At 43.8% G+C, this 13,042-nt stretch overlaps 1 protein-coding gene across 1 annotated transcript in view; it reads left to right on the top strand.

The window, feature by feature from the left end:
• The window catches only part of NPAS2 (neuronal PAS domain protein 2), a 154,886-nt gene that overhangs the window by 86,673 nt on the left and 55,171 nt on the right, over positions 1-13,042 (top strand). Inside the window, exons 3-4 of the mRNA XM_034658982.1 lie at positions 4,368-4,516; positions 11,125-11,216. Of these exons, the coding sequence (XP_034514873.1) occupies positions 4,368-4,516; positions 11,125-11,216 (241 nt within the window). The remainder of the gene's footprint in view (positions 1-4,367; positions 4,517-11,124; positions 11,217-13,042) is intronic.

Below are 13,042 nucleotides of genomic sequence, written 5' to 3'. Positions count from 1 at the left end.
CGATGGTTCTGGAGGGAGCTGTGGGAGACAGGAGAGCGCACTGCTTCACAGCACAGGCACCCAAGCCAGCCAGCTCCACCATTTCCTAGTCACGTGACTTCAGTGAGTCGCACAACATCTCAGTGCCTCGGCTGCTTCATCTGTGAAATGGGAATTATAGTATCTATCTTAAGGGGTCATTGCAAGGATAAAAGTAATAAATATATGTAAAGCATTTAAAATAATGCCTGTTACATAGCAAGTGCCCAACAAATGTTGTCTATGTAACCATTGTCCCTTGAGGGACACCAGAAAAGATCACCGGGGGCTTTTTGAGCCCTGCGTTCAAAACCAAAGGGTCAGGTTTGTATCAATGTGTATTTAGTGCACACATGCACACACACACACACACACACACACCCCTTCCCTTCCAGCCCTCCTCTCTTTCTCTCTCTCCCCCACCCCTTCAATTCAATAAGAAGAAGACAAACAACCCTAATGAAAAATGGGCAGAAGATTTGAGTAGACATTTTACAAAAGAAAATATATGAAACAACACGAAGCCTGTGAAGGGGTGGCCCACATCATTAGTCATCAGAAAAATGCAAATTAAGGGGCGCCTGGGTGGCACAGCGGTTGAGCGTCTGCCTTCGGCTCAGGGCGTGATCCCGGCGTTATGGGATCGAGCCCCCACATCAGGCTCCTCCTCTATGAGCCTGCTTCTTCCTCTCCCACTCCCCCTGCTTGTGTTCCCTCTCTCGCTGGCTGTCTCTATCTCTGTCACATAAATAAATAAAATCTTTAAAAAAAAAAAAAGAAAGAAAGAAAAATGCAAATTAAAACCACAATGAGGAAACATTGCCTGCCTACAGTGAGAAGACACGGACAATACCGCGTGTGGACAACCACGTGGAGGACCACAAACCCTCGGAGACTGCTGGTGGACATGCAGACACNGAAAGAAAAATGCAAATTAAAACCACAATGAGGAAACATTGCCTGCCTGCAGTGAGAAGACACTGACAATACCGCGTGTGGACAACCACGTGGAGGACCACAAACCCTCGGAGACTGCTGGTGGACATGCAGACACGGTCCAGCCACTTGGCTCAACATGGCGGTATCTAATCACAGTGAACATACACTTAGACTATGAATCTGCAATTTCACACCCATGTATTCACCCAGGAGAATGGTGGGCCTGTGTCTACACAGAGACATGGGTGTAAATACTCAGAACAGCATTATTCTCAATAATTCCCCCTGAACTGGAAACAACCCAAAGGAATACTAGTCAGCCATCAGAAGGAATATTAATGTACACAACAACATGGATGAATCTCGAAAACTTAATGCTAACTGTACGTTCAAGACTATATGCTGTCTGATTCTATTTCTATGAAATTCTAAAAACGGCAAAACTGAAGTGACAGCGGATCAGTGATTTCCTGTGGCTGTCATCGAGGGGAGATCAACCACGAAGACACAGGAGAACACCTGCCAGGACGAGGGAACTGGTTCGTCTCTGGGTTTTGGTGGTGGTTACACAATTACCAAAAGTCATCAAACTGTACACTTAAAATGGATGGATTTTATTGAATGTAAATAATGACGTAAAAGAAAAATCAAACCAGAGGCTGATGAAGTGTCTTTCAGCTGGCTGTCCCAGTGCCTTACGCGTGGTGTCTCGGGGCCTGCCAAGACGACCTCCTTGCTGGAAATAAGGTCATTCGAGGCCCATTTTCTTTCTCTTGCCTCCAAGCTGCGGTTCCAGCTGACATGGACCGATTTCCAGTGGGCACCATAGTGTCCCAGGCGGAGGCTGACGGAAACAAGCTCATGTTTCTGTCACTAATGATATAAGCCTTCATCGTGGTCNGAGCTGCGGTTCCAGCTGACATGGACTGATTTCCAGTGGGCACCATAGTGTGTCCCAGGCGGAGGCTGACGGAAACAAGCTCATGTTTCTGTCACTAATGATATAAGCCTTCATCGTGGTCTCTGCCAGCCCATGTTGGTTGTCATTACACCCATTGAAGAAGAGAACAGAGTAATAATGAGCTGGGTGTTTTCGGCTCACAAATAATTTATAATGGGCAAACTAGGACAGGAACAGGGCTTTTTTTGGCTAAGGAGGCTGCATGTCACTCTTTAAAATCTAGGCCAAAAAATTATTTATAATGCATAGACAGTCACTCAGAAAGTTAAAAGGCTCCTTTCTTCTCTCCCGTGTGTTTGAACATTATGCTTTTTACCCTAGACTCGCAGTAGGCACCTTGGCATCTTCCTTGGATGCCGGCATCAGTCCATGACTCTGAGAGTACGTATATGAGGGTGGTTACTTGGTGAGGAATGAGGCCTTTGTAGAAACCTCTTAAGGGTGGTCAGGTCCTCCCCCAAATCCAAGAAGGTTAGGAATGAGGGGAAAGTGAGGAAGAGGAGATCCTTACGGACGGGCAGTGATCACACACTGTGGGCAAGCTTTGAAGAACTGCCTCAGGTGTTATCAGGAAGGAACCCAAAGCGAGATACAATCAGCAAAGGATGGCTTGTCAACAGGTGTGTTGACATAAAGGCAGGTCGTGTGTCCTTAGCAGAGGCAAGCAGAGTGGTTGTGGCCCCTGTGGCATCTAAGAAGAGGATACTTGCATTGCTTCCCTGTGTTTGCAGGGGCTGTTTGGGGAAGCAGAATGTTTACGGACATAGATAACCTGTAGTTATGGATACCTACCCCAAGGGAGGTGAAGCCCTCTCAAGGGAATTTGCTGAGTTGTCACAAGCCACACATGTTGGCCAATAGCCTCTTGATAAGCGATCGGCTGCCCTGGGCACCTTGATGCCAGGCCCCGGGGTTCCTAGAGCAGCAGGGAGACCAGTTCGCTGGGCCCCGCAGCTCTGGCTCCTGCTGTCTCAGTGAGCTGGCTGTGGAACTAGTCCATCCTGGATGAAATGAGGGAGGTGGGTCAACTCTGATCACCTTTGACTAAGGTGACTGTTGCTACAGGGCTAGTCCCGTGGGGCAGAGAGCCAGCCCCTGGTCTGTGGTGTGTCATTAAAGGTCAAGACCTCTAGAGTAGTGCTGCTTCCCTGACCTCCTCAAGGCGAGGGCAGGCTCCTGCGACACATGCTCCTTGTTTGGCTGTCTAGCAGAACAGCCCCTGTAGCCGTGCTTTCCTCTTCCGGTTCCTGAGGATCCCAGGCTTCCTCAGAGGTCCCGTCCCTTCAAGCCGAGCAGCTCGACTTTGATCTCTGTGTAGATGTGCGGTGTAGTGTGTCATTTTTTAAATAGACTTTTTCTTTTAGAGTAGTTAGTTGTAGGTTCACTGAAAAACCGAGCAGAAGGTACAGAGATTTCCTATACATCCCCTGTCCCTATGTATGGACAGCTCCCTGTTAGCAACAAGCCCCAGTGGGTACAATGGAGGAGCCTACAGTGACACACCGTTATCCCCCGGAGTTCAGAGTTCACGTTAGCGCTCACTCTGGGTGTCGTACATTCTATGAGTTTGGACAAACGTAAAATGACGTGGATCCACCATTATAACACACGGAGGAGTTTCACTGCCCTAAAAATCCTCTGTACCCCGCCTGTTCATCCGTCCCCACCTCAGTCCCTGGCAGCCACTGATCTTTTCACTGTCTCCATAGTTTTGCCTTTTCCAGAATGTCATATAGTTGGAATCATGCAGTACGTAGCCTTTTCAGATTGGCTGCTTCCGCCTAGTAATATGCATTAAGGGCTCCTGTGTCATCTTCAAAAGGGTTCATCCGCTCTAAGCAGCTTGACAGCCATACGCGTTCTCTGTCATACGTTGGCCCCGGGTCGAGCACGGCTTGCAGACATTTTTGTGTGGGGTGTGACTTGTCTCCCCAAGGATGATGAGCTCTGGGACAGAAGCCAGGACATATGCCCTGTGTGGCATGGCTCTCTGCCAGACACTCAGGGTACCTGGTTTCCCCTTGTAACTTGATGCTGAGGGCTGGGCGCTCTGGGCTGGAGGGGACATGGTTAGAGCCTAAGGAAGGACTATCAGCGCAAAGGCCTGTGGGCCGCAGCCATGTACAGAGCATGTCATTTGCTCTCTGAAGTTTAAAGCTCCATGAAGTCAGAGTGAGCAGCATCTGGCAACGGAGCTAATCTGTGTAAGATTTTGCATCTGAGTCAGAACTTACTTATTAACACTGTCTGTCTTTGTGGCCAAAAGTCTGGCAAAACATTTTTCTGTCCCCATTATCCAACTCTGAAGTGTGGCGAATGTTACTTTCCCTGAAAGAGTTCTGATAAAATGATTACAACAGAACACACTCTGATAGAAAATACCTCCATTTCATAATAAAGCCCTTATGAAGTGGAATGTTCCAGTAACCTGTGTATTCCGTGTTTACAGAGCTTCTCGAAACAAGTCTGAGAAGAAGCGTCGGGACCAGTTCAATGTTCTCATCAAAGAGCTTAGCTCCATGCTCCCTGGCAACACACGGAAAATGGACAAAACCACCGTGCTGGAAAAGGTCATTGGATTTTTGCAGAAACACAATGGTAAAGGTTACATTTCTCTCCATTTTTATTCCATTCCTGTCCTTTCATTTGGTGATGACTTGACCAAGCTGGTGTTCTGCTTGGTTCTCTCTTTCCAACAAAGCCAATCAGTCACAGGCTTCCTCTTGCAAAGGCTCTCCACCCTCTTTAACATCCCACCTCCAGCAGGTTTGGGAAAGGACACTCACCTCCCAGATTGTTTTATTAGCCAGAGGAGAGAATCCAGAGCCGCCTCACAGGTAGCACCCAGCCTAAGTGGAGTGGCATTAACAGTGGGAGTATCTTGATGAGAAATGTCTGCAGCAAGCATTTTTCATTCAGTTCTGAAGGGAGGCAATGCCCAAGAACTCGTTTTCCACTGGACCGAAGTGGACTGGTTTCTCCCGCCACCTCCGCCAGGCCCCTCAACTCTTTGGCCTTCTGAGCTACACCATGGGAGAAATGCATTGAAAATCAGTAGTTTACTTACTGTCAAATCCATTTTTTTAATTGAGATATAATTCACGTGCCATAAAATTCGGCATTTTAAAGTTTATAATTCAGTGGTTTTAGTATATCCAAAAGGCTGTGCCACCGTTAACACTAATTTTATCATCCCATAAACCGGTCACTCCCATTTCCCCTCCCTCCAGATCCTGACAACCACTCCACTACTTTCTGTCCCTCTAGATTTGCGCGCTCCAGGCATTTCATACGACTGGAACTATCCGATATGTGGTCTTTGGTTTCTGGCTTCTTTCACTTCGCATCCGTATTTTAGCAAGTACTTGTGTTTCAGTCCACATTACGGCCAACCATATCTATTCTATGGCTATACCACATTTTGCTTATCCGTATACCAGTTGATGGCTTTTGGGTTGTTTCCACTCTTCAGCCGTTATGAGTAATGCTGCTATGGACCTTCATGTACAGTTCTTTGTGTAGCTATATGTTCTCAGTTCTCTTGGATATATATCTAGGATTATAAGAATTGCTGGGTCCAATGGTAACTTAAGTTCAACTTTTTGAGGAGCTGCCAAACTGGTTTCTGCAGTGGCTGGACAGTTTTATACCCCCAGCAGCAGTATATGCGGATTTCAATTTCTCATCCCCACTTACCACTTGTATTCTCTGGTTGAATGTGTGTGTGTGTGTGTTTATTACAGCTTTCCTGGGGAGTATGAAGCAATATCTCATTATGGTTTTGATTTGCATTTCCCTCCAAATGAATGATGTTCAGCTTTTCATGAACTTGTTGGCCATTTGTACATCTTCTTTGGAGAAATGTCTATTCAAATCCTTTGTCCATTGTTTAATTGGACTATTTATCTTTTTGTTGTTGAGTTGTAAGAGTTCTTCATATATTCTGGATACTAGACCCTCATCAGATATATAAAATTTGCAAATATTTCCCCCATTCTGTGGGTTGCCTTTCATTGTTTACTGATGTCCTTTGAAACACAAAAGTTTCTAAGCTTGAAGTACAATTATCTTTTTTTGTTGTTGTGTATGTCTTAGGTATCCCATCTAGGAAACCATTGTCTAATCTAAAGATATAAACATTTACATCATTTATGTTTTCTCCTAAGAGTTTTATAGTTTTAAGCCATAGATTAAGCATCAAGCATATAAACTACAGGGGGAGTGTTTAGGTATTTGATCCGTTTTGCATTATTTTTTGTATATAGAGTAAGATAGGGAGTTGAAATTCATCCTTTTGCATGTGGCTATCCAGTGATCCCAGCATTCCTTTCTTTTTTAAAACTTTTTAATTCTTAAAGAAAATATACAAATAGTAACTGTACAGTTGAATTACTTATCACACTGTATATTAGTAAACACAGCTAGGAAACCAACACCCGGGTCAATAAATATAAGCTTCCCCGATAAATGCCCCTTCCTTCCAATTACCTCTGCTTTCCCTAGAAGTACTCTCTATTTTGATTTCTAATACTAGAGTTTCACTATTGGGACCTTATTCAGATGGAATCATAGATTATAAGCACGATGTTTATGACGTTAATCTGTGTTCTTCTAGTGATGTGGCTGGTTCATTTTCATTGGTGTATAGTATTTCATTATATGAAGTTACCCCTTGAATCTATCCTTGAACTTATGTCTTTCTCAAATAACCCACTCACCCTTTTTACGTTTTTCCTTTAAACCCTTTTACCTCTTAGCACTGACCACCCTGCCCTGCTGCTCACCCGTGGATGGTACCAAAAAAAAAAAAAATGGAGAAGAGTTAAGAGGGTTCTGTAGATATTAACAAGCAAGAAGAGCAGAATTCTTTTTTTTTTCTTCACCATGACACCAAACATAATAAAGTCAGAAATGTCAGGTTATTGAGGAGATAATTACGATTCTTCTGTGCTTACAGTGATGCTTCTCTTTCATGGAACATTTTCCTCGACAAGATGATTTCATGGAAGAGGGCACAGCTAGGACATTAGAAAGTTTCATTATACTTGCTATTCTTTTATTATTTCTTTAATAATTGTATATACCTATTAAAAAGATGACAGTAATGATATATCCCTCCTTCTTTTTCTTCCAAAGCTGCCCAGGGGAGTGTAAAGAATATGTTAATTGCTTTTGTTAAAAGTCAGGGAAGAACAATCAAGCAGGATTGGAATAAAGCGTTGCAGCAGTATTCGATTGCCCTAATAATTTAATCAGAATGGTTATGTTTCCTAAATAATGATTTGGCTAAGTGAAAAAGCAGGTTGGTTCGATTACCAAGATATTTTGCACAAATTACTCAAACTAGGTCAGTCCACTGAGAAGCAGGACAGCTGTTAAATAGGACAGCTGGGATCAAGTTCATCAGTGTGACATTTATGCTGGGTTCTGTCCGCTGCAGAATCGCAGAATTGTCAAATTGGGACCTGGGAAGAATCAGTCAGCAGAAATGCAGCCACCAAACACCAGGAGCGCCCATCTCCATCTCATCTTTTTTATAAGACGAAGGCCTACTTTGCACAGCCCCCTTAAATGCAACTCTGATCACCTGAGGATCTCACTCACCCTCTGTGATTTTATATTTCAAAGAAAGCAGAAAATTCATGGTTGATTTTATGGAGAAATACAGTAGTTGGACCAAAATTTTGATTGAATCAAAAAATAAAAACAAACAATAACTTTAGTTATAATCCAAATAGACATGAACTCCACAAGCATCCACAGTAGAGCCTAGAACAACATGGTCAGCATTTATTCAGGGCTCACCATGAGCCAGGCAGGCATTGTTCTAAGGACTCTTGTATGGGAATGCATGTGAGCTTCACAGCGGCTCCCCTGAGTTAGTATCATTTCACAGATGAGCCAACCAAGGCACAGAGATGTTTGGCCACTCACCCAAGTCAGACAGTCAGGGTGGTGAGGAATCTATACAAGGCAGTCTGCCTCCAGATCTCAAGTTTTTAATAGGACACCACACTGTTTTTCCACAAGGCATCATTCATGGAGCTCTTGGGGATATTTGTGTCATAACTGCGCTCTAGCCGCCCATTAGTGTAGCCATTTAGCCTACTGGATCTCAATCTTGGCCACTCATTAGAGTCACGTGAAGAGTTTTTAAAATACATATAACTGGGTCACACCTCAGAGACCAATAAATCAGAATGTCTAGGGGTGGAGCCCCAGTGGTGAGCTACAGCTGGCTCATCCTGACTTGCAGAAGATGACTGTTAAGTTTTCAGGAGTTTTGCAAGCCAGTTGACAGCTTAAAATCAGCCATTATGTGAATATTTACACTACAGAAATGGGAAAACACTATAAATCAGTGCTTTTTCTTCTCTTCTCTTCTCTTTTCTTTTCCTTTTTCTCCCTCTCCTTCTCCTCCTCCTCCTCCTTCTTGTTCTCCTTCTCCTCCTTCTCCTTCTTCTTCTTCTTTTTCTTTGTAGGGAGGGAGAGCCTGTTACCAGCACACTACTGGGTGAGGCACAAGCATCTGTATTTTTAAAGCTCCCCCAGGTGATTCCAGTGTGCAGCCAGAGTTAAGAACTGTGGATTTGGACATGTTTTCTGCCTCATCATTAGGAAGACCACATGATATGTAAGAAAAGATGATTAGGTCTAGGAAGTTGTTATAATTCTTTATAATGACTCTTTCCTCAATAATCTTTCAAGCATCCCCATTTTCTCAGATTGGAAGACAAATCTTTTTTTTTTTTTTATTCGACAGAGATAGAGACAGCCAGTGAGAGAGGGAACACAAGCAGGGGGAGTGGGAGAGGAAGAAGCAGGCTCCCAGCAGAGGAGCCTGATGTGGGGCTCGATCCCATAACGCCGGGATCACGCCCTGAGCCGAAGGCAGACGCTTAACCGCTATGCCACCCAGGCGCCCCTGGAAGACAAATCTTGATCCTCTAATGGATACATATTCTTTTTGAAGGAATCCAGATCAAAATGAGAACCTGATCATGTTTCTTTGGAGATAAATTTTGTGTCATCAGTGTCTGTTGGAAGAGATAAATCCCTAAATTATGTAAATAACAATGTGTATTGCGCGTCCTTATCCACATCTGCCTAAATGTTACTTTTACAGGACCAGGCTGACCTGCACCTTTCCTCTTCTTATGTGAATCTCAAGCCAATTTCATGTGAATTTCTTCCAATATCAAATCATAGTCCTCCTTCATGCCACTTCAATTTGTCTGCGTTAGTGGATAGGGGCTGGGGGCAGGAGGAGACTGCTGCAACACAAAGAGAAATGTACTCTGGTGGACAGGGTAATATTAACCCGGCTTCATAGAGAGTTTCTGCCCATTTCCCAGGCTTTTCTTTGACCACACATAACCCAAAGACATATGGCTTCTTGTTCACACCTACCAGGAACAACTGGGAGGGGAGCACTCTAGGGCACAACTACAATTTACACTACAGTAGAATTTTGGGTTCAGCTATTAATTGTGATGTTTTTCTTCAAAGAAATGCTTCCAGGTGGTTTTGCTTCCCTTGCTATTTAGAAACTGCTGTCACCACACCTCTTTGCTGACCCTGCCCTGTCACCTGTAGCTTATGATATTGGTCACATCAAATGCCAGTGGAGACATGATTGTAACCCTAAACTTCGTTTCCCAGTTTAACATTTTTTTACTTGCCTTAAGACATTTTATCTAACATATATATTTTTTTAATATGCTGTGAAGTGAGCCTTAACTTCCAAGGACTACAATCAAATTGTTGAAATACAGAGTGAATGAAATGGCTGCTCTCAATATTATTATGCTGGTGTTTAGAATGAATCTAAGTCATACTAAAGGATCTAAAGTTACTTACAGAAAAGAAACGGGCCTTTCATTTTCCTCTACCATTAAGTTGAATGAACCACTATCTAAATTAACTCTGGACTGCTGAGAAGACTCTTCTGGAAAATTAATCTGCAGCTTGATCCTAACGGTCAAAAGAACATTATATGAGTTTATGTATGGGGAACAGGGGAGAGCATTTATGGCATTAATTTATTAGCATGGCCTTGGAGGATCTCTTTTCTCAGTGGTCAAGCTGTGGCAACCATTCAAGGAAATGAGAGTTTCGCCCTTTCCTCCTTGCCTCGGCCGGCACCCCAGAATAAACTCTGGTCCAGAACTGTGTGCAGCACCCTCCCTCTGCTTCCCAGGATGCATTTCACCTTGTGCAGCCTCTGGCCACCATGGCGGCAACAGCTCATTCTTTCAAAATCTTGGAGGAAGAAGCCATCCCAGTAGCACCAAGAAAATAATCCCTAAAGAAACCTCTAACTACGTTAAAAGGAGCAAAATGTTGTTGTAGATGGAAGATCAACTGAAGGAAAAACATATATGTGATACAGCCTTTGAGCTATCTGGAATAATCTTATTGGAGACATTTTAGTAATAAGCAAAATACACTTTCAAAAATGTGAAAGAACTCAAGTATTTAAGGAGTCCTGGGTATTCCAGTGACTAGTGAATTGACAAACATGAGTACCACCTTCAGTACAAGGTAGCTACAGAAGCAAGCAAATTATAGATCAATCCAGAAAAGGTTTGAGAAGAATATTCTGGCTTTAAGAGCAACTAAGGAACATGTATTTGTCTGACCCGTTGTATTTCAGTACCTGGAAATGCTGGAAAATACATGACATTCTGCATAGATACGGGAGGTTATTTACTCCAGGCCTAAGGTGTATCTGGAATTTTGAAAATCCCAGGTCTCTAAAGTGTTCTGCTTTGCCTTGACCATGAAGAGGCAGCTTAGGACCGTGTCCCACCACCGGCCGGCCGGTCTTTGTTCCCATTGCCTTGATAGGTGGCGACTGCCTAACTCCCAAGTGCTGACGGTGGGCTTTGTGTGTCGAAATTCAAGGGCATTATGCTCCTGCTACTGGCAGGCACTACAGCCCCACGGAGGGTGGAGGACTCTTCTCCTGAAGCCTCATTAAAAGGGTGTGAAAACATCCAGAGACGCCTTTAAGCCCATTACATCCAAAGTTCTTAGTCCTTGGCAATCAGCCTAACCTATTTCCTTATCCTGGCTTCTTTAATTAAACAACACAGAAGTTTACACAAAATTACATAGAAATAAGTGGGCTTCATTTGTTAATTCTAATCCCAAGGTGCCTTTGACTATAACCGTTTATTTATGTTTTTTGGTTTTTTTTTTAGAAGTCTCAGCGCAAACGGAAATCTGTGATATTCAGCAGGACTGGAAGCCTTCATTCCTCAGTAATGAAGAATTCACCCAGCTGATGTTGGAGGTGAAATGCACTTTCAAATTAGCTTAATTGGTTGCAAATCAAAATGTAGCTGCTTGTTCCAGATAAGACCCTGTGCTCGAAGTAAACAGCTGTCCTTGACCCTGTGCAAAGAGGTCTTGAAACAGACACCCCTCGAAGCCCTGCGTGCTATTGCTTATTTTTTGGCTACTGAGTTTGGCAGTATAAGCAAGAATCCCAAAACTGGATGTGAGTGTGTGCAGGGAGAGCCCGCTCATGGTCTCCCAACTAGAGGACAGCCAGTGGGGACCCAGAAGGGACAAGGGTGCAGTTAGGTAGAAGGAGGGGAAAGAGGGAGGAAAAAGCACATCTCTGCACTGTCTTTGTGGCGCAGAGCCTCCTCTTTAGAATGCAATGACTATATGATCATATGTTTCCCTTAGTAGAACACATTTTGAAAACAAAAGTCTTCTTTTAAAGTTAGGCTTTTAACTTGAGCTCATATTGCATCAACACAGCATGTGGGTGTCTACCATAAGTGACCCTGTGCCTCTCCACCCGGCACACGCCCTTTCTGGGCTGAGAAAGATGCTCACGTTTCTTCCTCTAGAAAGTTAGGTGCCCACACCCATCTGCAGGGCTCTATTTGTGGAAATCTGGCTGAGCTGGGCCAGTGGCCTTCTTCAGTGTCCTGTGTTTACATTTGGGTGAAACCCATCCGTACAGATGAGGATGACTGCCTACAAAAACACGTGGCGGCGTGCTCTGACATCTCAACTGGGGAGTAGGCTGGGAGTGTACGGACATGACAGTGGAGGAAGAGAAGGCTCCAGACACGGACGTCTGGGCCCTTGACTTAGAAGAGGAAACCGAGACAAATGAGTTCAGCGAAAGGAAGTTAGATGCTGGCTACATGTCAGTGGTTCCTGGCAGGGTTTCTGGAGAGTGGCTTCTTTCTATATCTCATCTTAGGTGCGTGTATAAGACTGATGTAAACTTTAATTTACATAGATTAACTATGCAGAAAACAGAAAGTACTGGAGTAAGAAAATGCCAGAATGAAGATGTCCAAATATTATGAAATATAAGCGCATTAATGAACATTTACGTAAAATGAAAGATACTTAAATCTACATGTGAACTATATTTAAAGAAAATACAGAACTTTCTCCAGAAGCAATGCATTTTAAGTATGTTAAATTTAGACCAACTTGTGAAATATAATGTTGAATTAATGCATCATTATGCTACTTTACATAAACCGGTTTATCTTTTAATTCTTAGGGACGGTAGCTAAAACGCATGACCCTAGAGCACCCAGCCACTTTTTAAGAGCCTGTAGCACACGCTTCCTTCCCCCCACCACCCCAACCGAGTTTCAAGATATCCCAAGTGTCTGAGGAAACAAGACTTTTATAAAGTTAAAAATGGATATATATTTGGGCTGAAAGGGAGAACTGAGATTCAAGAGACTGGAATTTCTAGAAAAAGAAGATTTTCGATTTGTATGTGTATTCCTTCGGCACATTCCCCAGCTCCCAGTATAGACTCCTTGAAGCAAATTAAAGGACTCATGCCCGATGAGTCCTGTACAACAAGCAGGGCTTCTGGGCAAACCGCAGCTTTGGGGAGCCTAGGAAACCCACCCACTAGGACTTCTGGTTTATCTCTGTTTCAAACTTCTGTTCCAACCTGCTGCTCTTCAGGAAACACAGACCTGGTGAGGAGTAACTGCACCTCCACTGTCTTCTCCCGGATGGCCTGGGCCCCATGGGGTCCCCACATGACGAAGTTGTCACCATTTGCCACTAGGCAACTTCTTACTCCTGTGTGTCCCTTTCCAGCCACAATATCTCCTTTTCCAGAAC

This window comes from Ailuropoda melanoleuca, chromosome 4 (genome assembly GCF_002007445.2).
Source record: "Ailuropoda melanoleuca isolate Jingjing chromosome 4, ASM200744v2, whole genome shotgun sequence".
Taxonomy (NCBI): domain Eukaryota; kingdom Metazoa; phylum Chordata; class Mammalia; order Carnivora; family Ursidae; genus Ailuropoda; species Ailuropoda melanoleuca.
The sequence above is the reverse complement of the archived record's forward strand: the minus strand, read 5'-3'. Positions and strand labels throughout refer to the sequence as shown.